The 27,787-nt window shown below is 49.9% G+C and overlaps 11 protein-coding genes across 11 annotated transcripts; 5 read left to right on the forward strand and 6 right to left on the reverse strand.

Annotated features, from left to right (window-relative positions):
• Positions 1-41: 41 nt before the first annotated feature.
• N7525_009787 (uncharacterized protein) lies at positions 42-1,903 on the reverse strand (the record flags this gene model as incomplete). The annotated part of the gene is made up of 5 exons (XM_002563843.1): positions 42-273; positions 326-546; positions 602-863; positions 936-1,595; positions 1,680-1,903. The coding sequence occupies 5 exons, from the start codon at positions 1,901-1,903 to the stop codon at positions 42-44; spliced, it is 1,599 nt and encodes a 532-aa protein (XP_002563889.1).
• Positions 1,904-2,641: 738 nt separating this feature from the next.
• On the reverse strand, positions 2,642-3,946 carry N7525_009788 (Gfo/Idh/MocA family protein; the record flags this gene model as incomplete). Its single annotated transcript, XM_002563845.1, has 1 exon — positions 2,642-3,946. One exon carries the CDS (start codon positions 3,944-3,946, stop codon positions 2,642-2,644), a length of 1,305 nt encoding a protein of 434 aa, XP_002563891.1.
• A 1,527-nt stretch (positions 3,947-5,473) lies between these two features.
• N7525_009789 (uncharacterized protein) lies at positions 5,474-6,515 on the reverse strand (the record flags this gene model as incomplete). The annotated part of the gene is made up of 2 exons (XM_002563846.1): positions 5,474-5,989; positions 6,042-6,515. 2 exons carry the CDS (start codon positions 6,513-6,515, stop codon positions 5,474-5,476), a joined length of 990 nt encoding a protein of 329 aa, XP_002563892.1.
• A 528-nt stretch (positions 6,516-7,043) lies between these two features.
• Positions 7,044-7,257, reverse strand: N7525_009790 (uncharacterized protein; the record flags this gene model as incomplete). The annotated part of the gene is given in 2 exon segments (XM_061214857.1): positions 7,044-7,168; positions 7,179-7,257. The coding sequence occupies 2 exon segments, from the start codon at positions 7,255-7,257 to the stop codon at positions 7,044-7,046; spliced, it is 204 nt and encodes a 67-aa protein (XP_061069288.1).
• Positions 7,258-12,752: 5,495 nt separating this feature from the next.
• On the forward strand, positions 12,753-15,470 carry cyc8 (putative transcriptional corepressor Cyc8; the record flags this gene model as incomplete). The annotated part of the gene is made up of 6 exons (XM_061214858.1): positions 12,753-12,951; positions 13,008-13,294; positions 13,360-13,539; positions 13,593-13,685; positions 13,742-13,898; positions 13,963-15,470. 6 exons carry the CDS (start codon positions 12,753-12,755, stop codon positions 15,468-15,470), a joined length of 2,424 nt encoding a protein of 807 aa, XP_061069289.1.
• A 34-nt stretch (positions 15,471-15,504) lies between these two features.
• rpL3 (60S ribosomal uL3 domain-containing protein) lies at positions 15,505-17,894 on the forward strand (the record flags this gene model as incomplete). Its single annotated transcript, XM_002563850.2, has 7 exons — positions 15,505-15,631; positions 16,309-16,354; positions 16,430-16,461; positions 16,542-16,599; positions 16,667-16,823; positions 16,905-17,578; positions 17,639-17,894. 7 exons carry the CDS (start codon positions 15,505-15,507, stop codon positions 17,892-17,894), a joined length of 1,350 nt encoding a protein of 449 aa, XP_002563896.2.
• A 383-nt stretch (positions 17,895-18,277) lies between these two features.
• Positions 18,278-19,224, forward strand: N7525_009793 (uncharacterized protein; the record flags this gene model as incomplete). The annotated part of the gene is made up of 2 exons (XM_002563851.2): positions 18,278-18,800; positions 18,947-19,224. 2 exons carry the CDS (start codon positions 18,278-18,280, stop codon positions 19,222-19,224), a joined length of 801 nt encoding a protein of 266 aa, XP_002563897.2.
• Positions 19,225-20,572: 1,348 nt separating this feature from the next.
• On the forward strand, positions 20,573-22,841 carry N7525_009794 (SKN1/KRE6 family beta-glucan synthesis-associated protein; the record flags this gene model as incomplete). Its single annotated transcript, XM_061214859.1, has 6 exons — positions 20,573-21,207; positions 21,261-21,441; positions 21,496-21,597; positions 21,649-22,171; positions 22,246-22,723; positions 22,781-22,841. 6 exons carry the CDS (start codon positions 20,573-20,575, stop codon positions 22,839-22,841), a joined length of 1,980 nt encoding a protein of 659 aa, XP_061069290.1.
• A 760-nt stretch (positions 22,842-23,601) lies between these two features.
• On the forward strand, positions 23,602-24,707 carry N7525_009795 (uncharacterized protein; the record flags this gene model as incomplete). Its single annotated transcript, XM_002563853.1, has 3 exons — positions 23,602-23,818; positions 23,971-24,164; positions 24,297-24,707. The coding sequence occupies 3 exons, from the start codon at positions 23,602-23,604 to the stop codon at positions 24,705-24,707; spliced, it is 822 nt and encodes a 273-aa protein (XP_002563899.1).
• A 560-nt stretch (positions 24,708-25,267) lies between these two features.
• Positions 25,268-25,489, reverse strand: N7525_009796 (uncharacterized protein; the record flags this gene model as incomplete). The annotated part of the gene is made up of 1 exon (XM_061214860.1): positions 25,268-25,489. One exon carries the CDS (start codon positions 25,487-25,489, stop codon positions 25,268-25,270), a length of 222 nt encoding a protein of 73 aa, XP_061069291.1.
• Positions 25,490-25,501: 12 nt separating this feature from the next.
• N7525_009797 (PDK/BCKDK family protein kinase) lies at positions 25,502-27,016 on the reverse strand (the record flags this gene model as incomplete). Its single annotated transcript, XM_002563854.1, has 4 exons — positions 25,502-25,565; positions 25,649-26,640; positions 26,700-26,848; positions 26,905-27,016. The coding sequence occupies 4 exons, from the start codon at positions 27,014-27,016 to the stop codon at positions 25,502-25,504; spliced, it is 1,317 nt and encodes a 438-aa protein (XP_002563900.1).
• Between the last annotated feature and the right edge of the window lie 771 nt (positions 27,017-27,787).

Here is a 27,787-nt window from a genome sequence, read left to right on the forward strand (position 1 = left end):
AGGAGTGAAGCTCTCTGTTTGTGCTCTGCATATCCTTGGGGCTAATAAACATAGACGAAGTCCTCGTTCTTCAGATCGGTCATGTCCTGCAAACCGTTGTCTTGTTCCACCGAGACCTTTTGATCCCGAATATCCTCCAGCTCCACTGCCTTGGTCTGTTTCCGTTTGTCCTTGTTCAGCATAGACATATCAGCTACGGGGCCCACTTTCCCGAGTTCCACGCGTCGCTTCTCGTGCTTCTTGTTAAGATGCATGAGATAGAAAGGAGTGAGGCTGTCCAATAAAGTTAGTTGAAGAATAAAACCACAGTTGAGTTAGAACATACCCTCCGATGGTCCCCACAGTAACAAACATAACAAGGTTGGCTATAAGACCGGTTCGGTATAATGGTGCCTCCTCGGTAGAGTAAAGAAGCGGTCCTATAACGTTGCCGGCACACATGCCTACGAACACCAGCCCCGAAGTGCACTTCTTTTTAGTGTCACCTGCGGTATTCTGTGCTTGCCAGGCATATATCAGCGGGGTAATGGATGCCATTGTGGAGACCTGGAGCCAGAACATTAGTTGCTGATCGTAAGTTACTGTGTTAATGGGAGCACACCAAATAGTAGCCGAAGAGTAGGACACCTTTATGGTGTCGCGGGACAGTAAGCAGCATGATGGCTCCGACGCTCGGCAGTAAGCTGGCCCCGGCTATAACGAGACCCTTACGTTGGGTCCACGTAGCCAGCCATCCTGTGATTAATATGGCCAGAATCTGAATGACTCCGAAGGGAATGTTGAATAGGATTGTTTGGAAGCTGTCAAATCCGAATGACTTGATAATCAGGGGACCGAATGCCGAGATGCCTCCACTTGCAATACTATTACAAATGCTGGTTAGTTCCAATTCCCTCTTTTCTTCGCGTGGCAATTTGCCAAGGGTTAATACTTACGAGATAGTTATAATCGAGAAGAACCAGCACCAAGTCTTGAGGTCTAAGATAACTTCTCGAGCATGATCCCATCGCCATTCCTGGTTGGAAATACCCATCTGGTTGGCACGCAATCTCTCTGTGGCAATGAATTTCTCCCGATCACTCAAGCACTTGGCTTCCATCGGGGAATCAGGCATTAACCAGAAAACGAGAAAAGAGTAAACCACTGTCAAAAGGCCACAGAACATGAAGATGGTTTGGTACCGATATAAGGTATTGCTGTGGATATGTCCAAGGCCGTAGGTGAGAAGACTACCAATGATGGAGGTCAGACCATTCATTGCGTTCCAGTAACTCACACGCAAAGTCTGTTCACTTCGACGCCACCACATCTGTGTGATAGCAACACAACACGGTGCGATGCAGGATTCGAATGAGCCAAGGACGAAGCGCAATCCGAGCAGCGAGGGGAAATCAGTGCAAGCGGCCATAATGGCAAGTGCTGATCCCCAGAGGAAAATGGCGCTGGCGAGGACTTTTCCGGTAGGGAGTTTCACCAAAATTAGCGCCACGAGAGGTTGCATTACCAATTGTGCAAGGTAGAGAATAGACCCAAGCCAGGAATATTGTAGGCCGACTAGATTGGCATCTTCCTGCAGGCCGAAAATGGAGACATAGCTAATTAATGACGGGTTAGTATCATGGGCATTAGGAAAATGTTGGACTACCTGGAAACGATGTAGCATAAAAAGTCATAGTTACCTCAAGGAACTTTTGTCAAGCTGCTGGAAGAAATACGCCCAAAGAACAAGGACGAGGATCCGCTTGTCGATACGGCGGAGAACGGCTTTCTCCTCTTCGTAGGTGAACGCAGTCTCCTCAGTCGCATGACTAGTCAAGAACTCAACTGCCTTTGAACGTGTAGCTCGCTCATGGCGCTGCTCCTGCTCCTGGACCGTTGAGATTTCGTCGTCGGCTTGGGCCATGGCGGGGAATACAACAAGTGGTTGAAGAAGGGCAGTCCAGGTCCTAATTGCTTAGGTGCTCGATCCTTTAAAGGAATAAAAGCCTCTTATCCTTTCTTTTCTCTTAGACCAATAGTTCGCCATCGCTTTGACCCTGGCGTAGAGAGCAATGTCGGAAAAGGCATAAAGAATGGTAAGATCGCTCTGTATTCCGTCCTGGTACCACTATGGTATGGTCTGAATCAGTTTTCGCACCTATCAAGGTCATCTAAAACATGAACTAGGACAAATACAAAACAATACGATGGCCAAGTACTACTCCTTTGGAAACTTTTTGGTGATATTGCGGGGAAGCATTGCGCGGAAGCCCCCGTCGCTGCTTATTTACCCGAAAACCGGGGTACATCAACATCCTTCGTGCTTCCCCGCGTTCTCATCTGAGGCTAATCAAACTAGTAGATTGGCGGATTGTGGCCAATCCTCGGGGCAAAGCTTCCCTTTATCCCGGTTAGCCGTCTGTGATTCTCTTGCCGCATGTAGACAGAGCCGACGAACCAACGTAGCTGAACGTCTTTCGAGCAGGGGTATCCAGCCTGATAGTCAAAATAATAAGTGCATCAGCCAATCTGTCTACAAGCTTGGTTGTCTTGCCAATTGCTACTTCACCAACGGAATCCAGTCCAAATGTGTTATTGCCAAAAAGAAGTTTCTATGAGGCCAAAATACAGCAAACCAATCGATCTATACAGCCGATATTGTTCAAGGGAGGTCGAGAATATCTTTGACGTTCACCACCTGTCCAGTACGGATCGAGCGATTGGCAGCGACACCGGTCAGAATAGAAGCCGCACCATCAATGTGACTAGCAGCCCTCATGTACTCATCAGGCTCAGCTTCTCCGAAAAGATCACGAAGTAGCACATTATCACCTCCCCCATGTCCACCTGCGCCTTGCTCAATCTCAACCTTGCGCGGCTCTTGGAACAGAGGTCGCAAAAGGAGAGTTATACTTTCAGCGGCGCCTTCTAGGGATTGCTCTCCACCAGAGTTGACATAGCTGCTCTCGACAATCTCCGCCTCAAGTCTACCGCCTGTTCCATTGAAGCTGACACGGAAGCCCTCCCAGGGGGCATATGCAGTGAGAGAGTAGGTCAAGACTGCGCTGTTCTCGTATCGAACGAGCACGTTCATCGTGTCTTCAATGCTGATTCCATCGCCAAAGACACTTTGGTCACGGAAGTATCCATCTTCGTGCTCGGCGTCCAGGTAGATTGACTTTAGCTGAGGGTTTTCCTCCAGATGCAGTGCAAATGGATCATTCTTAGCAGCCTCGCTGCCATGAGCCCTCGAGTAGAACTGGGTCACACCCCGCTCCTCGGCGTTCTTCTTCCCGTAAAACTTGAGATCTCCCTGTGCGTATACTGTCTTTGGTCGAGACTGCAGCCAGAAGTTGATCAAATCAAAATGGTGGGTGGATTTATGGACTAGAAGACCGCCGCTGTTCCGAGCATCACGATGCCAACGTCGGAAGTAATCTGCACCGTGGGATGTGTTGAGCATCCACTCGAAGTGAATGCTTGTAACGGTACCGATCGCGCCGGATCGGATGACTTCAAATATCTTCGTGTTGTGGGGTGCATAACGGTAATTGAAGGTGACCCTAACCCTCTTGTTGGTACGATCAACAGCCGAAAAGATCTCGTTGCATTGCGGAACATCGATGGTCATTGGCTTTTCGGTGATGACATTACAGCCAAGCTCTAAGGCACGGACAATGTAGGTGTGGTGGGTACGATCGATGGTGGTGACAATAACCTCGTCTGGTTTGGTCTCCTTAATCATGAGATCGAAATCGGCAGCGAGGTATGTTGGGACGGGTTCGTGGCCTAAGGCTTCGATCTTGGCTTTCGCGTAGTTGAGTCGAGTCTGATTGGTATCGCAGATTGCGACGAGAGCGCTAGTCTTGTTGTAATCTTTCGCAATGCTCGTGTAGAACAAAGCCGATCTCCCACCAGTCCCAATCAGCGCATAGCGCTTTTTCTGCGAGAGGACAATATCACCCATGATCCCGGACAATCTTTGGGGTTGAGGTAACTAGGATATCTGGAGCACACGGCAGTCAACGCAGCTGGTGAGTTAGGGGGAAAATTGAAGTCCACACGTTATAGTGGCTTCTTGATGTTGACATATATACTTGGCAGATCTCCACTGGGGTCCAATGCGGGGAAGCAGTAACAAATACAAGAAACCAACTCATTCTCATTGCTTTGCGATTCGGAAAAGTGTACAATTGGTGCAAAAATATTTCCAAATAGTCAGATGACTCCCTTCAGATCTGCAGGCTCGGCAATGGTTACCCCGAAAGGACATCACTGGGAAATATGATCTTAGGGCTTGTGTGGCTGTGTGGCTAGCTTTCATTAGTGGCTATGCCGCCGTACCCAGGTAAGCACCTATGGGTGATAATGATAGACTGATACGGTAGCAGCCTCGAGCTTAGGAATCGCGAGGTGCTAGCCAAAGATTTGCGACAGATCATATCCTGCATAAGAACATGGGAAGGGCTTTCGACTGTGGGGAGGAGACATTTGACATTATTTGCACGATGGACATGGAATAGCAAATAGAGTATCACTGCTATCTGCCTCTGACCACCTGGGCAGTCTCTGGGTACGGAGTAATCAGTGAGCGACTAGAAAGCAGCCAATCCGACATTGGGAGACTCACGACCTACATATGTACCTAAGTGTTCATGAGCAGGGCCAGACAGCTCACTACAATTTACTCAGCCTGACTGAGCGCTCTCATGGAAGCGAAACTGAGGTGGGAGAGCCCCATCCGGTAGAGGAAATCTCCAGGACTGGTATGTATAATAGCCTACATCCACGTATGTACGTTGGAAGGCATGAGACAGCCATCTGAACGGTGACCTCAACTTTCCCTTTGCTACATATGCTTCTGGTCAACTACCCTGCAAGGATTGAGTGATCAACAAATTCTACCTAGGTACAACATTTATTCCAAGTAAATACCAATAATCAAAAACAATAAATAAATCCGGGTATCAAATTCGCACTCGAGAGCAGTGCGTACATACAACCTCCTCTCACAGACAAGTTTCATACATACAAGTACAGTTCCAAGGCAGGTCGAGAATCCCACCAGTTCACCAAGAGAACAAGACAAAATTGAAAGTCTTGGGTCAAGCAGGGGGGATCCTCAATCAGACCCCGATAACCTACAAGACACAATAACAGGAAACGATACACGTCGAAATAATTTCGAGATCACTGTGCGCCCGCCGGACGCCGTGTAAAATTAAAAGCCAATCCCAGACGCCGCGTACATCAACGATGCAAAATGTGTATAGTCATAGCAACCAGGGAGGTAATATCAGCATGTGAAGGGTAAAGTAAAGTGAGGTCGTTCCACGTATTCCCGGTATACACCCATGTACCGAGAGGGGAGGGTATCATGTGGTGTGGTATAATATTTCAAGGTAAGGGGGGTTATGTAGCTTTCGTGGGGCTGGCGGTGAGATATATCACTGACGTGGCCTGCCTCATTCGGGCCGGCTCTTGTTGGAAGTTATTATGATTTCCGGGCTTTGCAGAGCCACGACCGCCACCATTTGCAGACTCCAAGAACGGCGGTGCGGCCATCGTCTTTCCGCTCGGTGCCGTCCGGGTTGCCCAGGACCATAGAGAAGACCCAGAAAAAGGCGGCCGTCCATGCGAAGACGAGGATCACGATGCTGAGTAACGGGGATAGTACCAGGACGAAAAATGAAGAAGTCACAGCGTAGCCCTCGCTCGGCTCGGATAGGACTGACGGTTGGTCCGAATCGGGCTCTGAGCGGATCCATTGGGTCGATTGGGTCGACGATGATCGGTCTTCCACCGATGGTGGCTGCAAGCAAACGAGGCGTTCATGGATGTGGAGGACAGGAGAAAGGAGGTCGCAAAGTTGTGATGCGAACGTCGTTGCGCGGAGGTATGGAGAAAACGAGCAGAGACGGAAGGGTGAGACCAAAAGGGCAAAGAGGAGGGCAAAGATGGTATATAGAGAAGCGCCGAGTGAATAGAATGGGACGATTGTGAGACGAAACTGCCAGTTTTATTAGTATTTGAAACATTGAACCACTATATTGCGCACTTACCAGCATCAAGAGAGCATCTTGGCCCTCATTGGTGACTATTTCGGCATCCGGAATGGCTCGTTTTCGCACACGGACTATGCTCGGGTTGGAATGTTCCCCCGACATTAATGACGGCCGATCTGCCCAACTGCTCTGGGTCCGCTCTTCCTTGTGTGCGCCACTTGATGCTGAGTCGCCGGCCGGACCGTAATCGGCCTCTCGGGGGTCTGAGCCGGGCCAGGAAGGTGCTCCCAGTGTCTGATTATGGTATACACGGTGTGTCCGTGAGCCAGAGGTACGGGGACTGACGTGGCGGCTTGGTATAGGAGAGGAGGGTCGAGATGCGCCTACAGGGTGACCCAATACGGAGGATTCTTCTTGGGATCGACAGGTAGCCGGTGGAGGGGTGACGATCGAGCTGCGAGGATGTGTCGTTCCAAAAGGTCCTTGACTCTGGTAGTAGGCGGGAGTATATGACATCTCCGGTGACGGCATGGCGAGGAAATAAAAGCACGAGGGTGAAGACGAAGCAAAGGTCGTACAAGGTAGACGCACAGAGGGCGACTATTGCATGTAGAATTCACCGCATGGTCTCCGTAATCGTGATATTTCTGGCATAGGGGGCTCGCTGTTGACAAGTCGAAGGGGAAAGGGGGCGGGCAGGGAGGGCGGAAGAGAGACTTATAAGAGACCACGGAGAGCCGCAGCTTGAAAGAGCGGAAAAGCCAGGAAAGCCCAGAAAAGGCCGCGCCAGACAGCGGAGGAGCATTTCCTGCTGTTTGCAATCCCTCTCGCCAAGACGCCCAGATGCCGAGCCCTTGGCATTGAGTCCAGCCTTGTATGGGGTACAAGAATCTGTTGTGGGTATCCTGCTGATCCTTTTATCTTTATCCCGATCATGACTATATAGGGCGTACTCGATAACAGGGTAGGGTTGTGTCGGACAAGATGTGCAGTTGTCCTACCATGAGACAAAGATGCTCAGTGGTCTGAAGGTCAAAGATGCAGATGAATTACGAGATTTTACCACTCGCCAAGGCGCCAAGCAGCCATCGGGGATGATAAGTCGACATTTGCCGACCTCTGATTGGTCGACTGCGGCGAGTTGATCCGCGCTGAGACGAAGCCTGGAGTCTTGGCGGTAACAGCTATACACACGTGATGACATGTATTGCTCCAATTGCCTCATATACATAATCTTGGAATCTTCCAACGTCACGTAAATTAAAGTATCCATTTTGAATTCTATGTGATTTAGTACTTATATAGAAGTGGGCCTCACATAGCCTCACAGGGCTACCATATATATATACACATATATATGTCTACACTCAAATCAGGGGTCAACACAACACCCCCAAGGAGGATCAACGCCCAGGCGCCCAGAGGTTGGCGGGTGTTGGCAACCAACTTCGGAGAAATAATTTTCAGATTCTTCAATATCTTTTACCTAACTTTCTCCAATAATTGTCCTGGCTTTGCCAAGGTGCATAGCATCGGCCGAAATAGATACTCCGTCCCTATCTTGATACTCTTGCTATGTTGTAGATACTCTCAACCAGGAAGTGTCTTGGAAGTCTTGGCTTTCTCGTCCTTTCATTCCGCTCCCCCGTTGAGACGAATCCGAAGATATCGGCGAATCAGCGCCTCCGACATCCGCTTCGGATCCAGAATTTGATTTCTCATCGACGGAGCTCAACTCTTGGCTTGTAAAGGTTTTCTGTCTGGGTGTCTGGGCACTGTATACAAAACCGTATTCTCCGCTTGGCTGAGCGGTCTGAAGCGACTGATTGCGTGTTCTGTGCTCGGCAACTGTAACGTTGCCGCGCTCCCTGTCCAGTCTGCAGTTTTTTTCTTTATTTACAGCTGCACGCTGTCCAACTAACTCCCCTTGGCTGCCACTCTTTGCTCCAACAATACTGAGAATCATGTGCTTTTCCTCAAATTCGGCCCATGATCAACTATACAACTGCCATTAGCCAAGCACCCCGTCACATTGGCATGACAATGACAAGTGGCGAGTGTAGATCAATCATATCCCCCAAAATTTGGGCGCTGAAACCACCCCCTCATGTTGAGGGTGGCCTGCTCATGCGCTGGCTATGAATCACCGTCAAATATGATCGACTCTTCCATATTTCTCAAATCTCACAACCATCCGATCGACAAAATTATCTACCTGCCATATTAGACGGGTTTGTCTGTCATTCGTTGCATATCCCCTAGGAAATGACAGGTACAACATCATATATGAAGGCCCCTTCCCCCCTTAACTGCACGCAAACCTGAGGTCGCCGTCAAAAGTCGATCAGAGCAGCTCTTCTTCCCGGCTCTTCCCCGACAAGGCAACAACCAGGCTCTACAGCACATATACATTCAACTTCCCTTGAAGAGTTTATCCCTCACTCACATGGGGTGGTTTTCACTAATGCCTCCAACACAATATCCATCACGAGCCCATCGAATCCCACAACAAATATCCGCCGGCCCTATCGAATGGATTGAAGACGTGAGATAAAAAGATGCTTCCAAACAAATGTTGGGGCTGCCACTGAGTTTCGGAATGTCAGTTCGCTGATCTTCGCCAATCTCGGCATATCGTATAAAGGTAAGGAGGGCTCGCGTTCTTATGCGCTCAATCCTCGACCCTCGGTTCTCACAATTTTCATACCGGCTTACCTGTGGCTATCTGCTGCACATGTGCATTTTTGGACCGTCATCATCGTACGATTTCTTCACTTGTCTTCTACATGTCAATCAAACTCCTATAGTCCGAATTAGTAGAGCATCTTTTTATCTGCTCGATTCTGATTATCAATTCGGCAATACATGCTGTCGGTACTTGGTCTCTCAACAAGGTATCGTGCTAAGGCATTTGAGCGCTCCTAGTGTCCACCGGCCGGTACCCTTCTTCTGTGTACGTTGTAGTATAGAATTTATATACAGCACGTTCGTTTTGATATAACGTTTCATGCCATTTTCTGATACAAATTCCAAAACACCCTGCAGATAAGGATTCCCACACCTGGCATTCAAGTCACACGCGATCGGATCATATGCTCGTCCATTGGAAAGGTTGGCTTCTGGACAGGAAGTTGCGGGAAAACGATATGTGAGGAATTGGATAATTTGTTTCTGCTGTATACCGTAGTTCTTTGTTGAATTGCTGTGTATAGTCAAGGGGAAAAGGAAATTGAAAGGAATGTCGAGTTCGATCATATTCATAGCAAAACATATATAATGCCGAGCCTATGCTTCGGATGCAACAAGCGATGCGAAAAAAGAAATTCAAAAAATTGGAAGTAATCGATTCACTCAAATAGTTCAGCTCAAAAAATATTCCTCTAGTACTTACGTGCCCTCGTCAACAAAAGTCAAGGATCCCCAATCTGTGGCTGACGGGGGCTCGCAGCCACAAGTGATTAAAGATGTGATGGGGTCGATTTGGAAGTCAACTAGCCGACTCAGCCTATATCGATAACTGCTTGGTATTATTGGCTTAGCGGTACCTGAAGATGACCCCCCGGGGCCGTGTGGAAGGCTTGAGCCCGCCTTGGGGTAACCCATACAACCATGAGACCATGAGATCTAACCTCCTGATCGCCTAAAACCACTTAACGTCAAATGATAAGCGTCAGCATCTAGACAAATCGTAGACAGATATGGCTAGACTAGACTAGACTTATATCTCTCATGTCCCATCGCCAACACATCGCGACACAGATATGTTACCCAACAGAAAGTACCTGACACAAGAAGCATCTGTGCTCCCCACGTCCTTGAACCACGCATCTGCATCACCGAGCCCGGTTGGAAATGGCGCGCCCTCAGACCAATCTCCCCATGATTCCCATCTTATCAGTGATCGGGGAGAGTAGAAAATGGACACATCTATTTGGCTTTTGGTCATTTTCGAGGTCACACACATCGAACATCTGTGTCCCAACTGGTCCGCCCTTCAATCCCTGCACTTTGCACTATCAAATCTTGGCAAGACATGACTTGAAACTTTTATGTTTTCTTTTTCTGTTGGCTTTGAGCTGCTTTGATTTTTCTTTTTAAATTTTCCTCATCCTATGATCTGGCCGGCGATGAGGCGTATTATATCCACCGTGAAGCAAATGGTGGAGGGTCTGCCGTTGACCGTGCAGATAAGCCACGTCCGAGAAGAACTCCATTTAACATCGAGTACAATATATAGATTTGTCTGACGACTTTCTCCCACTGGTCAACTCGGAGGCGCCAACGATCCCTACCCACAATGTGAAGTCTAGCCTTGTTTCCTGGCCCACACGCCCCCTGCCTCGATTCTAACTCTGGAATCGTGTCGCACGGTCATACCCACCGCCTCGGAGCATGGCGTCTGCAAAATCCCGTCGCAGGGGGTGTTGGATTCTTACTATTTATTTATGGTCTCAGGATCAATCATGGGCGTCTCCACAGTGGACACATCGATGGGACCGCAGTGCAGAGACATGCGCGCGGCTGATCTGTCTCTGGGCCATTGCCGTGACTCCCGGGGTGCTTTGGCTTTTGACATGCTTCCGAGATTTGCAATTGCAATCGCAGTGAAGTTATTGTTTTATGTTCTTTGTACTGATAAATTAAGGCTCGGTGACAACACCATCCTCATCCAAGACAGCAGGGAGTTGGAATGGGGAATGTAAGAGAAAGAAAAAGAGAAGAAAAAACAAAGAAAACAAAAAAGCTAAAGGGTAAAATATATCAATTGCGAGTGACAGGTTTTCGACTCGGTCGGCAAGTTAAAATAACAAGCGGCTGTGTAAGGAGATCTCTAGGAATTATCTGGGCATATATAAGAAGACATCGACCGAGGCTGTTGGGAAACTCCGTTTCACAACGGCAGAAGACGGCGGCTCGGCTAGCAAACCCTGATGGAAATTGAGGCGTACCCACGCACAAGTGGAGTCCATCATTAGGAGAAAATATAAGGTACACATGATCTCCGACACGGCCACGTATATCATATACCTATTGTTATTGTATATGTACTTTGTATTAAGTAGGGAGAAATTGATGGTATGTGAATACTCAGTACTCCGTAAGGACACGGAATTCAAAAAGCGTTGTCATGGTTGTCATGTCCGGGAGTCTCCCGAGGTCCACGAGAAAATGTAATCAAGATCATCACTGGGAATCCACAGGTATGCACCAGCCACGAGCACAGGACCATTTGGACTGTGGCTGAGGAAAAATTAAAAATGAAAAATAAACTGTGGGCCACCTGGGCACACGCTAAGCCGCTTAAAGCGGGTACAATAATGACGGAAGGGGCGAATATGCAAGTCAAGGTACCCTGCATGGTACTTTAACAAATTCATGGACTTTAAGAGTCAAGGGGTTACTGGGATTTTGTACACTAATATAGTCCGGAGAAAAATGATGCGAAGAAAAAAAAGGAGACGTGACACAGGGTCACTCGGCAGCTGCACCCTGCACAGTTCCGGGTTTGGTGTGTCTGTGCTGGTCTTGCAGCGTATTGACGTAGACACAACTATATCTATATAATGTGTAGCCGAATATGGACAGATCGAATTGAAAAGAAAAAAGAATAAAATGACCCAACAAAGAAAATCAAGTAGAATAATTATTCTCGGAGGTTGTCTCCGTCCTCATTTGACGGAGGATTAAGTACGGAGTACGGACAGGTGGACAAAAGGGGGGAACAGGGATCTGAGAAAGCCAATGCGGCTGCACGGCCCTGTGGGCTACATAGCACCACGGAGCACAGTCGCACTAACGCACCTTAGAGGCAACCACGGGGGGAAGCCCCACCCGGCGTCTTTTGCCGGGGGTTTGTGTGTTCGTGTTAGGAAGATTGGGCATTATGGGTTCATTAAAAGAGCAGGCAGCTTATAACTAATTATTCTTTATTATTCTGTAGAATTTGTGCTTGGATTAAATAGTTCCAGATCTTGTATGTTTAATTCATGAGATCATGGGTGGGTTTCGAAGATGGAGCGCAAAAAGGAATATGGAAAAAATGAAAAATGGAAAGGGAAAAAAAGGGAAAAAAAAGACAAAACGGAAAAGAAAATTAAATAAAAATAAAAATAAAACCAGCATAACCGCCTCCAGATCTTTCTCCACAACGCTAAACCGTTCCTGAGCGTCAGCTTGGATTAGATAATCAGTCGTGACGGCCGGGAGCTACCCAACCACTAGCGTCTCTTGGCGAATTTCACCTTTCCTGCCAGCCCCTCGACTCTTCCCTCTCTCTTCCCCCCTTAGGCTTTCAGATCATCTTCAATTCTGACTTCCCCTTTCCCCACTGTATCGCCTTGTATCTTTGCCTCTTTCTTCAATATCTTATTTTTTCTCTTCTCACTTTGCGCCTCAAGCTCTACATAGCTGTGACCTCACCCGCTGCCCCCCGAGATCGTGTCACTGCCATCTCGCGCCACTCATTTATCTTAGGGACAGCGCCAAGGTCCAGTCGATTCTGGAAAACTGCCACCCTTCACTGCTGGATAGTGTCGCGCGAGGGGCTTTTACTTCTTTCGCGACCCGTCCCTCTTTTTTCCATCTCTCTTTCGTGTCCAGTCGATCGGAACTTGCGCCTCAGGATTGGCGTGCAAAATCACAAGAGCACACTTGATCGGTGTCTAATCGGGGTGTAAACTTGGATTGCATCATCGTGTCGCAAACCTAATCCGGGAGTTCGGTCGCGACACGGTTCAACTCAACCCATATTCACGATTCTCGGGAACCATGTCTCATACTCAACCATCACCCACCGCGGGCGTGGCTCCTCACCATGCGGTAGCGCATCTCGCAGCGCATGCGCAGGCGCAGGCGCAGGCCAATGGTCATATGTCAGCAATTCCCGTGCAAGGTCAAAAGGGAGTCCCTACTCTCACCACCGCACAGAAGATCGCCACACTCAATGAACAAGTCTGGCTTCAAATAGGTAAGGATCACCGGTAATGTGCTACAACTGGCGAATGCTGACAGTCTCTTTTGTAGGAAGCTTGACCGAATTGATGGGCGACCTAGAAGGTGCGATGAATGCCTATGAGCAGGCCCTGCGTCACAATCAGTGGTCTATCTCAGCCATGAATGCCATTTCATGTATCCTCCGGACAAAAGAACAGTTCCCAAAAGCGATTGAGTACTTGCAAAATATTCTGAAGTTGGATCCGAGCAATGGTGAGACTTGGGGCAGCTTGGGCCACTGCCATCTCATGATGGATAATCTGCAAGAGGCATACACCTCTTACCAACAAGCCCTCTACCACTTGCGCGACCCCAAGGTAAGCCGTTTTCCCCTCGCATCTTCTCTTGAATATCAGTTGCTAATTCCAATTCCCCCAATTAGGAACCCAAGCTGTGGTATGGAATCGGTATCTTGTATGATCGCTATGGTTCTCTGGACCATGCGGAAGAGGCTTTCTCGCAAGTGATGCGCATGGCACCCGATTTCGAGAAGGCCAATGAGATCTACTTCCGCCTGGGAATCATATACAAGCAGCAGCAGAAGTTTAACCAGAGTTTGGAGGTATGTGAAATCTCTTGGTATGGGTCTTGAGGGCTGTGGCTAATCCATTCTAGTGCTTCAAATACATTGTTAGCGATCCCCCGCGCCCTCTGACCGAAGAAGACATCTGGTTCCAGATTGGCCATGTTCACGAGCAACAGAAAGACGTAAGTCATGCTTCCCTCCGCTCTTTATTGTTACCTTATACTCATGCAACCCTCAGTTCGAGTCTGCCCAATCCGCCTACCAGCGCGTCCTTGAGAGAGATCCAAACCACGCCAAGGTTCTTCAGCAGCTTGGATGGCTCTACCACCAGCAGAGTAACGCCTTCCAAAGCCAGGAGAAGGCCATCCAGTTTTTAGAGAAGTCTGTCAATGCTGGTAAGTGGACTTGCAACCGCCCATTCCCATTTTTATGTTGAAACTAATCGATTTTCCCCACCAGATAACAACGACGCTCAAAGCTGGTATCTCCTCGGTCGTTGCTACATGTCCATGGCGAAATACCCCAAGGCATATGAAGCCTATCAGCAAGCGGTCTATCGCGATGGTCGCAATCCTACCTTCTGGTGCTCGATCGGTGTTCTTTACTACCAGATCAACCAATATCGCGACGCTCTCGATGCCTACTCTCGTGCGATCCGCTTGAACCCTTACATTTCCGAGGTCTGGTATGACCTGGGCACTTTGTACGAATCATGCAACAACCAGATCGCCGATGCCCTGGACGCCTACGGACGTGCCGCAGATCTTGATCCGAGCAATGTTCACATCAAGGCTCGTCTGCAGCTTCTTCAAAGTCAGTTGTCCGCCGGCACGGCCGGACAACAGCCGCCCACCGCCCCCGCTCCCCAGCCGCAGGATGTTCATCCTCAGGCTTATCAGGCACCGGGCGTTGGCCAGCCTCCGGCTCCTCAGTGGGGTGCCCCAGCCCCCATCGGTCCCCCTCCACAAGCTCCTGCTCCTCCGAGACAAATCCCTGACTGGAATCGTGGTATCAACGAGCTTCAGTCGCAGAGCCAAGTTCCCCCATCCAACGGTCTTGACCAGCGCGATGCTCGGATCCCCGGTGCTCCCGCTCAGAGCCCTCGACAGGAGCCTGGTCGGGCGTTCCCGGATCCCCGTGGCGCGCCTCGATCGCCAAAGATGGGTGATCCCAACGCCTACCCGCCGCATCACACCCTACCCCAGATCGCAAATGCTCCTGGTCCAAGCCATGAACGCGCTCCTAGTGGTGGCAATGCCTTTGGTGCCCCACGTGGTGCTCTGCCGACTGGTATTCCCGTCGCTCCTCCTGGTCCCCCTGGACCTCCTGGACCCAACGGTGGTGCTCCTCCCCCTCCTTACCAGAATCGTCCTTTCAGTCCTGCTCCTGAAATCCGCCCTATTCGCGATGAGCGTCCCTCTTCGCCAGGCTCCGGATACCCTCTGCAACAGTTCCACCCCGGTCCTACCCTCCCCCCACAAGTTCCAGGCGGTAACTCCATCGCCTCCGGTGCCCCGGCCCCTGCTTCGGCTGCTACTGCCGCTGAGGCTGCCGCCCGTGATCGTGAGGATCGCCCCACATCTGCAATGAAGCGTGGCCGCGAATGGGAGGCTGAGCCTGGTCCAGTCAAGAAGCATGCAAATGAAGAGAGCCGCGCTCGTCTGGATGACCAGACCAACCGCCGCCCGAGCCCACCCGCTCGTTTGCCTTCTCCTGGTGAGATGCAACGACGAAGCTCCTCAGAGGCCCGCCGCGAGGACGCCCGTCGTGCCAATGAGAACTACCACCCCTCAGAGGCTGCTCACCACCCTCCTACTCTGCCTTCGATCCAAGACATGCCTCCCCGCCCTTCTGCTGGCCCCAGTCTTTCCCCCGATGGCGGAGGGCACCGCACCTGCATCCAACGCTCCCCCCTCTGGACCTCCTTCCGCCAACACCCCGGTCAAGGAAGAAGCTCCTCGCCCTGAAGCTCCCCCTGCCCACGAGCCCCCTGCACGCAAGATGGATGTCGATGAAGACTACGACGACGAAGTTGAGGAAGAGAAGAAGGCTGTTGCTGCTTCCAAGGGCAGCCCCAACGGGAGCGCTGCTGGCAACCCCACTAATGGTGCCGGAAATGCCCGTGCCAGTACTCCATCCAAGGCTGAGCCAACGGCATGAAAAGTCTTCCCTCCCACGACCAGAGACGCGTTATCTGGTTAAATTAAATCTGATAAATCCCCAATCCCTCGCTTCCTTGCTCCTCTCTGTTCTTCCTAACTTTCAGTGTGTGATGTACGGTACGAATGTGCAAGTTACGATGACTACCTAGTTTCAAGCGCGTGCGCTGAATACTCGACATGTCCGTTCGTTCTCTTCTTTTTATGATTTCTTAGTCTCCTTTCACTGTGAATTTTTTTTATGGTGCATTAGGCATCCTTGAAGCAAATCATTTGTTTGATACTCTGGAATTTGGTAGAGTAAATTTAAGACATCTCCTTTCTTAATCTCATTTAGTGCCCAGGTGGTATGGCTGTCCTAAGTAATACTATATACGAAGTAGGTATTGTATTTCGGCCTGTGTGTTTCATTCCAGCCCACAATGTGGATTTCCTAAAACCATATTGCTGGCCGTTTGCCTTGGCAGCATGAAGACCCATAAAAATTATACCTCAGGGCCCGGAAAGTCTGGAAGGCACGTGACGGTACCAGGGCTGGATTAGATAATTTGGATGATTGTGGGGTGCCTCAGGCTCAGAGACGCCAAGAGTCTCGCTTAGGTTAGCCCACACACCAAGCGTGCAAAATCAACTTCGACATTTCCAGATCGTCCTCCCACCACCTCGACGACTAACGATAACAGGGTCAAGATGTGAGTCTATCCCATTTTGAAGATTCATATACAATCGCAATTGAGTACAATTGCTAACCTGCTTTCGCTTTTCAGGAGTCACCGGAAGTACGAAGCGCCTCGTCACGGTTCGTGATCACCTTTCCTCGATATCGAAATTTCGAAATACGGCCTGTGTGTGTGAACAGTATACTGATATAATCTCCAGGCTCCCTTGCCTACCTCCCGCGCAAGCGCGCTGCCCGTCACCGTGGTAAGGTCAAGAGGTCAGTACTTTCTGAATAAATTCGAGATTTATGGATTTGTGTGCTGAGACTTTTTTTTTTGCGACAGCTTCCCCAAGGATGATGCCAAGAAGCCCGTCCACCTTACTGCCTCCATGGGCTACAAGGCTGGTATGACCACCGTCGTCCGTGACCTTGACCGTCCTGGTGCCAAGATGCACAAGAAGGAGATTGTCGAGGCCGTCACCGTCATCGAGACTCCTCCTGTACGTTTCCCCCGTTGTGTGCGAAAGTGAAGGAAGAAAGGGGAAAAAAGCGACCAGGACCCTAACATTTTTTCTTTTCAGCTCGTTGCCGTTGGTGTCGTCGGTTACATCGAGACTCCCCGTGGTCTCCGCTCTCTCACCACCGTCTGGGCTGAGCACCTGAGCGATGAGGTCAAGCGTCGCTTCTACAAGAACTGGTACAAGTCCAAGAAGAAGGCCTTCACCAAGTACGCCAAGTCCCACGCCGAGAGCTCCGGTGCCTCCATCACCCGCGAGCTTGAGCGCATCCAGAAGTACTGCACTGTCGTCCGTGTGCTCGCCCACACCCAGATCCGCCAGACTCCCATCAAGCAGAAGAAGGCCCACCTTATGGAGATCCAGGTCAACGGTGGCTCCGTCGCTGACAAGGTCGACTTCGCCCGCAACCTCTTCGAGAAGACCATCGATATCGACTCCATCTTCGAGAAGGACGAGATGATTGATGTCATCGCCGTCACCAAGGGTCACGGTTTCTCCGGTGTCACCTCCCGTTGGGGTACCACCAAGCTGCCCCGCAAGACTCACAAGGGTCTGCGCAAGGTCGCCTGTATTGGTGCTTGGCACCCTAACCACGTCCAGTGGACTGTTGCCCGTGCCGGTCAGGACGGTTACCACCACCGTACCTCTTGCAACCACAAGGTTTTCCGCATTGGAAAGGGTACTGATGAGGGTAACGCCTCCACCGAGTTCGACATCTCCAAGAAGCAGATCACCCCGTATGTTCCTCCTTGATATTTTCTCCCCGTGTGTGTTTGCAAATTCTAACGTTTCTTTAGCATGGGTGGTTTCGTCCACTACGGTGAGGTCAAGAACGACTTCGTTATGGTCAAGGGCTCCATTCCCGGTGTCAAGAAGCGTGTTATGACTCTGCGCAAGACTCTGTACCCCCAGACTTCCCGCAGGGCCACCGAGAAGGTCGAGCTCAAGTGGATCGATACCTCCTCCAAGTTCGGTCACGGTGCTTTCCAGACCTTCGAGGAGAAGAAGGCCTTCATGGGTACCCTCAAGAAGGACCTTGTGGAGACTGTTTAAGATGTTTAAGCCTATGGTTGGTGATAGTGCAACGTTTCATACTCAATAAAAAAGCGAATATCCTTCACGACCTGCTTGTAGCTGTATACTGTAAATGTATAAATACGCCCAGGTGTTCCAGGTGTATGTGGCAGCATCTTCTACTACAATTTATATCCGTTTCTTAAATCGGTTTTAAATCACCAAATATATCTCTAATCATTCGATGTATATATATCTGGTTCGGATGTCTGAATGTACCCGAAAGGTTGAACTACTTTTCTAGGAAAAAGTCCCCTCGTTCCTCATATGTCTTAATTACATTCTCGAAAAAACCCCTGAATCTCTTCAATCGTTCGAATATACCAAACCTCAACCTGACAGGCTGGTTGGTGGTGAACAAAATGCGCCAATCTAAAATCCATTGCGTCATCCCACACTTTTCCCTGCCAGCTTCAGCAAGTAACTGGGCTTTGCCAATCTCATCCTACACTCTACGACCAAACATTCAAATCGAACATCCTCAACTTCAATATCGTCTTCTAGATCGTCGTCTACATCACCAAACGAGCCCAAGAACCTACACCCCAAACACAGAGCACCAAACCCGCCTCTTCCCCGCAACCTCAAGACTGCAACCACAACCCAGCCCTTCCCTCCCCAAGTCCCTCTTCTCAACGTCGGCACGAACCATGTCCTCCGACGATGCCTACATGTCCTTCCTGGACAAAGCCAACGCAGATGTGAGCGGCAGCGCCCCGCAGCAAGGGGCCGGCACCGTCAAAACCGAGACCGTGCACAGCTCCCTGTCAGTCCCAAAGCTGCTGCAGTCTGTCGACGCATACTACATCTCCGATACAGACGAGCCCTTCGAGCCTGTGGCATTGAAGTGGGATGGTGCAGCCAAGGGAGCGTGGCCAAGTGCTGGTATGTTCCTGCCCCTGTTCTGCTTCCATTTCCATTTCCTAGTTCCTTCATATTCCACATCCTCCTTCATGGGCTTGCTCCCTTGAAGTCCCCAAGATAAAATATCCTAGAATGGCCTTGCTAACGCCCCACCTCCCTCACTACAGACCAGCTCTCCTCCTTGATCTCCCCAGATACCGACCTGTCCCAGTCCATCTCCATTCTATCCCCCTCCTCCTTCGACCCGAAGAATCAATACTCCGCCGCCCTGGATGCGGTCCGCGCCGCGGCTGCTGAGAAGGATTCTGGTGTCGATCAGTCTGCTGTTGAGCTGAAGGTCTACCGTGTCGAACAAACTAGTACCAAGATTGAGTACTGGGTCCTGGCACTAGATGCGCCTGAAAACCGTCTCGTCGGACTGCGCGCCAAGGCTGTTGAGTCGTAGGTGTTCGGGTTGTCTGTATCCATAATGGAGAGGTCTTGGGAATAGTGTAGGACATAATTTGTATTTCGCTTTTTCCGGTGTGTAGCTGCTTAGTCTACCGACATGCGATATCGATAGTCTATCAAAAACATCGAAGTACCTATATCGTTACGCGTTACTCACTGCCTTATTCTTTGATGTCGTCAGTGCTGGCGTGGAATGGATAAACATATAAACGGGGTCTTCGTCCTGCCTTGCCCTTAGTGCAAGGTGGTCCTCACTTGTTCGGCATTTGTTGCATTCTTAAGCTGAGGGAGGGTTGGGGATTGGCAGGACGCGTGTCAATGGCTGTGCAAAACAGGTTGAGTTGGCTAATTAGCCCTGAAAGAAATAGGTCTGGTAATTATTTTCGCAGCCGCGTGAGTTTAAAGAAATAAAGAAAATTACATGGACATGTATCTATATTGCAGATTGCACTAATAGAATAGAAGTGCTTTCGGGTCATGTCTCTTATTTTCTCCGCTGGTGTGCCCTTCGCGTCAACAACTCCCCGTACATCTATCTATACGGAGCGACTTTTAACTGCTATTATTACTGCATCTGGATCTCTCCAGGTTCATGGCCATGGCGATCCCCGAATTCCGGCCAGCATTCATGCCGGGCCATTCCTCGGGGGCCCTGGGGAGCAACGGGAATGCCGCGCCCTAGAATAGCCTTGCCCAGGGCGTGAGAGCCAGGATGGAGCTTCAAAACCACCACCGGTCTACTTCAACTAATCGAACCAGACAGTCAAAAATATATGGGATATGGCTTTGGGCCATTGAACCTAGTCTGAAACTGTACTCTACTATCATCCACAGTCCATCCAGAAGGCTCGGCGTGAGAACGGCATAGGCATACCACTGGTTGCCCCCTTGGGTCTCTGTCATTCCTGTCTCCTCGTGAATCCAAACAAGACCCCTCGGACCGTCTAGGCTCTTCTTTTCTTTCACGGTTTTTGGCCTTCTTTCTCCGTTTAGACTCTGTTTGTCTCTTTTATCGTGTCGCCGAGGGAGATTCGATGCTGTCCGACCTGCCGCGCCTGTCCTTTCATTAAAACATAGCACTTCCCGACAGTGCGGAATACCGACCTAGGTCTCCAGTCTTTACCGTTGAGATATAGAGCAAAATTGCCGCCTGACGAACCGGAAGAAAGAAGAAGAAGCAGAACGTTACATCGTCATACCAACCTGCCCCACGGATTCCACCAACGACTGATGCAAAAGAGTTATCCTCACGGCAGCAATCGAAGGTAGAGAGCAAGCTCTCACTAGTGCAGAGCAGAGGAGCGTGCCGGACTTTATCCAGGAACTTGAAGATCAACAATAATATGTCGGACCACGGCTCTGATTCCTCGGAGGGGAAGGTGACGCCTCATATCCGACTGAACTCGGGGCGACAGGACCCCTTCCTTCAGACAAATGAGGGCTACGCGCCTCTCACGTCACGGACCTTCCCCCGTCCTTTGACGCCACAAGGCCCTGAAGCGCCCATGGCAGTAGGCGCCCAAGCGCCATCACCATACGGCGCATCAAATGTCCCCGAGTCCTCGGAATTCCTCTTGCCCCCAAAATTGAGGCCCACACAGGGACAAGGTGTGAGCCAGACTTATCGCCCCCTGTCTCCAGACCGGTGGTCTGCGGCTCGCTCGAGTATCAGCTCCATCAGTCATGAGAGTACTTTCCCCTTGGATCCGTTCCAGGATTCGAGGGCACCTTCGCACGCTGGTAGTGAGGAGTATGATGTCAACACACAGACTGTGTCGGGGAAGTTCAATATCATGCCCACTGATGGGTTGTTGTTGTTCCCTGAGGATGTGGAGAAGGATGACTACTTGCATAACCCGGACCCGGCGGACAAGGATCGGGATTGTGATATCTGGAATCGACGGGGTATTGTGAATGTCGGTGGCCTGGCAATTTTCACACTAGGTCTCCTAGTGCTTTTCATTGGTTACCCGCTCATGTAAGAAGTTGGCTGTTTTGACTGTCTCGCCCCTGACTAACCAATAATCGCAGATCTTCGTTGGTGGGCATGGCAAAACATCATGATGGTGCATGCCACCCTGCAGACACGTTGTGTTTGGACGTTGGGGAGCGGCCATTGTTGCAAAACCTACGCATGGGGTTGATTGACCCAGACACACCGAAAGAGGCACTCACCAAGAAAAGCGCCAATGGAAAGGAGATGAAGCTAGTGGTGAGTTGTTTAATAGGTCACTAACGACGACAAGTGGCTGACATTCCATTGCAGTTCTCCGACGAGTTTAACATGCCCGGTCGAACGTTCTTCGAGGACGATGACCCGTTCTTCCAAGCAGTCGATATTTGGTACGGAGTAACACAGGACAAAGAGGTTAGTATATTCCGAGTCAGAAATCACCGGGCAAACGCTGACACTGCTTAGTGGTATGACCCCGACGCAGTAACCACGGCAGAAGGCACTCTCCAGCTTCGGTTCGACCACTTTGAGAATCACGGTCTTGACTACCGATCCGGGATGGTACAAAGCTGGAACAAGCTCTGCTTCAAGGGGGGACGTCTCGAAGCTAGCATGTCCCTTCCAGGTGATGGACACATCGAAGGGTTCTGGCCTGGTTTCTGGGCAATGGGTAACTTGGCTCGTCCTGGCTATGCTGCTACCACCGATGGGATGTGGCCATATAGCTACCATGATGGCTGCGATGCAGGCATCACTCCAAACCAGAGTTCTCTTGACGGTATCAACTGGCTTCCCGGTATGCGGCTGCCCGGATGTGCCTGTCCTGGCTCTGATCACCCGACTCCTGGTACTGCACGCAGTGCTCCTGAAATTGATGTGATCGAAGGTAGCACTGCTCCACTGTATGGTGACAGCGGTCCCTACGTTGGTAGTGCATCACAGAGTTTGCAGACTGCACCATTCGACCTGTGGTACTTGCCGGACTATGGTGAGTTTTCTTTTCTTTGCTTTTCCCCCGATATCTTTACTATTCTAGACACCCACTAACCACAACAATACCAGACTTCGCCGCCGTTTACGATCCACGCGTCACCGAACTCAACTCCTACCGAGGCGGTGTTTACCAGCAGGCCATATCGAGCCTAACCAACCTAAATCACCGCTGGTACAACGGCACTGAATACCAAACCTACTCCTTTGAGTACACACCCGGCGCAGAAGGCGATGTGACCTGGTTCGTCGGCGCTGAAAAGACCTGGACACTGGATGCCCGCGCCATCGGGCCCAATGGCAATGTCGGGCAACGCATGATCCCACTCGAGCCCTTGGCGCTGATTATGAATATGGGTATGGCGGACAACTTTGCGCCGCAGAACAAGAGCATCATCGATTATATGCCTGCTATCCTGCGCTTCGACTACGTTCGGATCTACCAGGACCCCGATGATGAGAGCGTTACTTGTGACCCGCCGGGTTATGAGACGACTAAGTATATTGAGCAACATCGCAAGGCATACGATAATGCGAACTTTACGACCTGGTATGTTGATATCGCTGGCTTTGTCGTGTTTGCGCTTTACTAACAGTTGAACTTTAGGGACGAGGCTGGGTATCGTTGGCCTAAAAATTCATACATGCATGACTGTCCGGCTAATTAGACTCTTATCATTCTCTTTTGGTCTTTCTATACTAAACTGTTAGTCGTTTTAGCGGCATTGTTTCCTGGCGTTGTTGGGTCTTGGCATCATATATTTAGTTTCGCCATTCATCATTGATTCACTTCGGTACTTTCATACTTTATTAGTAGAGTATATATAATATTTCGTCTGAGTGACACTATACTGAAAGGATGAGGTCTCCAACAGTATTCAGGACTTGAGTATACTTGATATCCACTAAGCCTAATTAGGGGGTTCAACAACAGCTTGTTGACTAAATTGCCATTGTAACAGTTCACCGCCTGCTTGATCTGGCCAAAGTACGGGGACCCACGCCAAGAGGGCATTGAGGTTATCTCGTCAACACCTTGGATCGTCGATATCTTGACTTCTATCTGGAGTGCCGCGAATACCTATGTATGAAACTCCTTGTTGAGGTAAATTTATTCCCTGTCCAACCCTCTCCCGGAGATCACCAGACTCAAGTGCACTTACCGCCAATATCTTTTTCTCACCCACTGACACTGGCTATAGATCAATCCTGGGGTCATACAATAAGACATACATGAAATTCTCTGTGAATACTAGAGAAACCAAGTCTACCCCAGTGCCATTTTATCACTTCCATCCTCACCAGTGATTGGTTGTGTCTCGCTATAACTTCTGACTCCACACCGGTTGAACCACATCAACTCAAAGACCCCGTCTCGGTCTGCTTTTCACTTGCCATTGACTTGCATCTCATCTCAATATTTTCAATATGTCCCGCCAACCCATAAATCTCATCTCAGACACGGAGTCTGAATCTGAATCTGATGGCGGCATGCAACTCGATGACTTAGACCGCGTCGACGGTATACCAATGTTCGGCAGTGAAGGTGACGGACTTAACGTCGATGGTATACCCATGCCCCGCCCTGGACGAGATGATGATGATTGGGACGTGAACGGAGACACGTCAAACGAATCAGACACGAGTATGTACTCTCCTCCCCTTGTCAAGTTCAACTCCCACCTTCCACCATCTCATCCTTGCTTCTGTGCACAACTATACCGCGCCAATTTTGCCTCAATATAGAACCCATCCAACACAACCACAGCGTAATCTGCAAACTAACACCCCAAAAAGGAAGATTCACTAGCCGCGCCCCAAACCCCCTCACAACGTCATACAACGGCGCCGGCGAAGACGACACAGAACCCCAAACTGCCTTTGAAAAAGATGCGCGCACGCGCTCGCATCTCCGCGACGAAAAACACGCCGCACTAGCCGTCCTCATGGACAATGAGTTATTAGTTACATATGCGCTTGCGTCACAAGAAGTACGTTACTACCTTAATCTGTCTGACCTGGCCTGTGATTCCCTTGAATCAAGCTCCGTCCCCGTCTCATAGTCTAGTGGCCACTCCAAAGCACATTACAATTACAATTAAACCAAACTAACCACCACAAAGACAATCCCCCAAACCCGCCGACGCTTCCTGGCGAAATATCTCGCGCCCAACGACCCGGCAAAAGCAGAAGAATTGTATGACCCGCGGTTCTATATCGCGCCTGATGGGAAGGGCGGGGAAGGGTCGCTTATTCGTGGTCGGTACCGGGAGGTTATTGGGGATATCAATGATCATAACTGGCATAAGCCGGCGCATTTGAGGGCGATGGATGCTAAGAAGGCTAGGGGTGGTGGTTCGCGCTCTGGGTCGGGTTCTAGGTCTTGTTCCGGTGCGAATTCGCCGGGGGCTTTTGGGGGTGTTGGGTTGGGTGCTGGGGAAGGAAGGGGAGGAGGAGGGGCTTCGTTGGTTGGGAGGGGTTTGGGTCAAGGCCGGGGTCGGGGGGTGGATGAGGATGAGGATGAGGATTTATGAGTTACGAGTTATGAATTGATGCGAGGTGCTTTTAGCGTGCTATTTCTTGCATGGTTTGTCTTATAGGGCTAGCTGAAATATTGAAGCTTATTGTGGCGGATACTTGACTACAGGATATCTACTACTCAAGAGAGACATGATACTAGAATGTTTATATTCGCTAAAACAGATTAAAACGAAAGTACTATACAGAGAAGCCAAATCAACGGCAGGGCCACCAGTCCAGAGAGGAAGACGAAGAGATCAAAATGAAAGAGGAACGGGGTATCATGAGAGGATCCAGAAAAGAGCATAGCTTCTCTGGCGGGTTATTTTTGTGTTCTCTTCCCTCTGTCAATGCCTGGGATCTTACCCGAGAGTCCCTGGCAACGCGGTGGCACTGCAGTCCGACTTGCGAACTCATCTTCACATTCTTGGTGGAACAGCTGATCACAGATGCAGCAGCCATCCAAATCGGGGGAAAAGGTTGAACAAGCAGGAGACAAGGTAAGAGAGATAAGAGAAACCAATCAGACAGACTGTAGAAGCCAAGGCTGAGCCAAGCAATACACAGGCACGTCTTACATCTCTTTCTCCTCTCTCCTCCGCTGCTCCGAGTGGAACAGACTTTCCATGTCTCCAACTTGCTTACGCTCCGAGACCTCTCGGCTGAGCATGCGAGCGTAGTGGGCCTGCGCATTCATCAGTGTCAGTCCTCGAGACGGCGGTTTGCATTCCGGGTCATTGTAAATGGGGTGGTTCAGGCGGTGCGAAGTGGTGATCCGGATCCGACCGTCTCTCATGACGGGTGATTGTCATTGCAAAGGCTCCGAGCTTGAAGAGAGGCGATTGAGGTGGAGGTAGACGTCCGTCCCGTAGCTGCGAGAATCAATTAGCAAGGGTTCGTAAAAGATAGTGAAAGCAGAGAGGAAAAAAAAAAAAAAAAAAAAAAAAAAACATACCCCTCCATACTGATCAACTTCAGATCACCGCCAAAGTACCGTGCGTACAGTCGACTAATTGGCAGGCCATATCCAAATCCAGCCATTGGTGCTTTGAAGTCGTTCTTGTCGAAATCAGGGTCCAGGTTGGGCGTTTGCTCCACTGTCGTGTACATGTAGGTCCATACGAGAGGAATCGACGACCGGGGGATACCACCGCCCTCGTCGGAGATCTTGATCGTAATGTCCTCTTTGCCTTCCGCAACTATTACCTTGGTCACGGGGAAATCATCCTTATCGGCACCATGTTGTTCGACGACCGCCCGAAGCGAGTTCTTGAGGGTCTCGAAGAGCATGTGCGACAGGTGTCCGGGAACATACATGAAGTTCAAGTCCTCCTTGCAGACCAGCTGCACCTTGGGCGACTCGAAAAGACCGTAGTAGTCCTCGCAGACGAAGCGGGCATTTTCAATAGCCTCGAGCGCGATGTCACGAACGTTGGTCTTGGTACAAATTATTCCAACATAGTTAGGGTGTTTGACGTGCGTTTGCTCCGTGAGTGCGATGTGTTGACCGATGAGCATTCGTATACCAATTCTTGACATGTAAAACCGATCGAGGAAGGACTGAATCGTGGAGTCGATCTGCATGCGCTGTCGCGCACGTTTCCATTCCAGGATGCCTTGCGCAACTGTGGTCACAACCCCGTCGTGGCGGCGCTTGATCTGTTGGAGAGTCTTGGCGAATCGTTGGTTGTAGTCGTTGAGTTCCGGCGGCCAGTCTCCGCGGTCGTCCGCGGGGAAAAAGTACCGTCGGCCTGCGGCGGCGTGCGCTTTTGCAACGCCATTTCCATTGCCTGCGGTCACAGATGACCGGTACTGTCCTTCACGCACGCTGGGGTTTTGGGTTGTTTCAGAGAGGATTTTTGAAGGGCCGCCGTTCATCCGGCCTGGTCGTAACAGGCGTGCTTTCACTTCTTGAGTCAGGCTGGGGCGAGGGAGAGTAATGATTTCCTGGCATTCGGGTCAGTTAAATGGACGCAGGATCAATTTTCAATGAATGAGCCACTTACCTCAAATGACTGCGCATACCAGTCCTGGACCCTTTTGATCGACGGCATCTCACTGAGTCCATCTGGTAGCTCTCCTAGATCCTGCACGCGATGTGCGAGACGAATCGGGAGTTCCTCAGAGAGAAATTGAGAGGCGCGGAATAGGGTACCTAGTGAGAGTTAGATATTGACTGGAGATAGTGTCAGACCAGTTCATAGTTCATACCTGTTGAGGGACGGTCACCAAATTGGACCATCTGCCTCAGCGAGACACCGGTTGCGGGGAAGCTGGCATAATGTCTGATGGTTTCCATCAGCCTCTCTGAAGGCTTCCACATTGTGGGGGGGGTATATTGGCCGAAGGGCCTTGTAACAGATGCGTGTAGGAAGTGATTATATCTGGAGAGAAGTGTTAAGGAGGAAGAGAGATGCGAGTCATCGGAACGTTTTCACTGCCGAGGTCGAGCGGTCCCCGGGTTTTCTCCGCTTGCGCTCTCCGGGGACCGGAGGAAGATCACACGACAGGAAATAAGCAACATATGATTTACGTGGTATTGTTTATAGTCTATTCTTTTCTTTTGTTCTTTTCTTCTGATTTTTTTTTATTAAGAAGCATATCAAGAGTGTTATATTAAGCCCCAAAGGACTAACCTCAAAAAGTCCGTTCACCCGTGAACTTCCAAGGTCGGCCTATGACATAATGTTGTGGCCTCAGGCCGTCATGACTCACATGTCAGATATCAAAATGTGGATGATATAAATGATATACATGTGAAATGGAGTATAACATCTTCTTCGTTCTTTCTAGTTCATTCTAAACTACTGCAACCTGATCCAGGGGTCTGACAGTAAATCCCCATTGAATAGAATTGAAGTATATCCAGTCCTGCAGACCACAACCTTAACTAACAGTCCTGGAGGTGATAAACTGATGAGTCATCGTCATGCAAGGCCCGGGAAGCCCTAGAATGAGAACAATGGGATAGTACAACATATATAGGCTATAATCATATGTATAACATAGTGCAGCTCTATAGCTGAGATATCTTAGTAGTCTATAATATATAATGACAATATAACAATCTACATTTGATTTCCCTCTCAATTAG

The sequence above is a fragment of the Penicillium rubens genome (genome assembly GCF_028828025.1).
Source record: "Penicillium rubens strain IBT 27055 chromosome Unknown utg000003l_segment0_segment0, whole genome shotgun sequence".
In the NCBI taxonomy this organism is placed as follows: domain Eukaryota; kingdom Fungi; phylum Ascomycota; class Eurotiomycetes; order Eurotiales; family Aspergillaceae; genus Penicillium; species Penicillium rubens.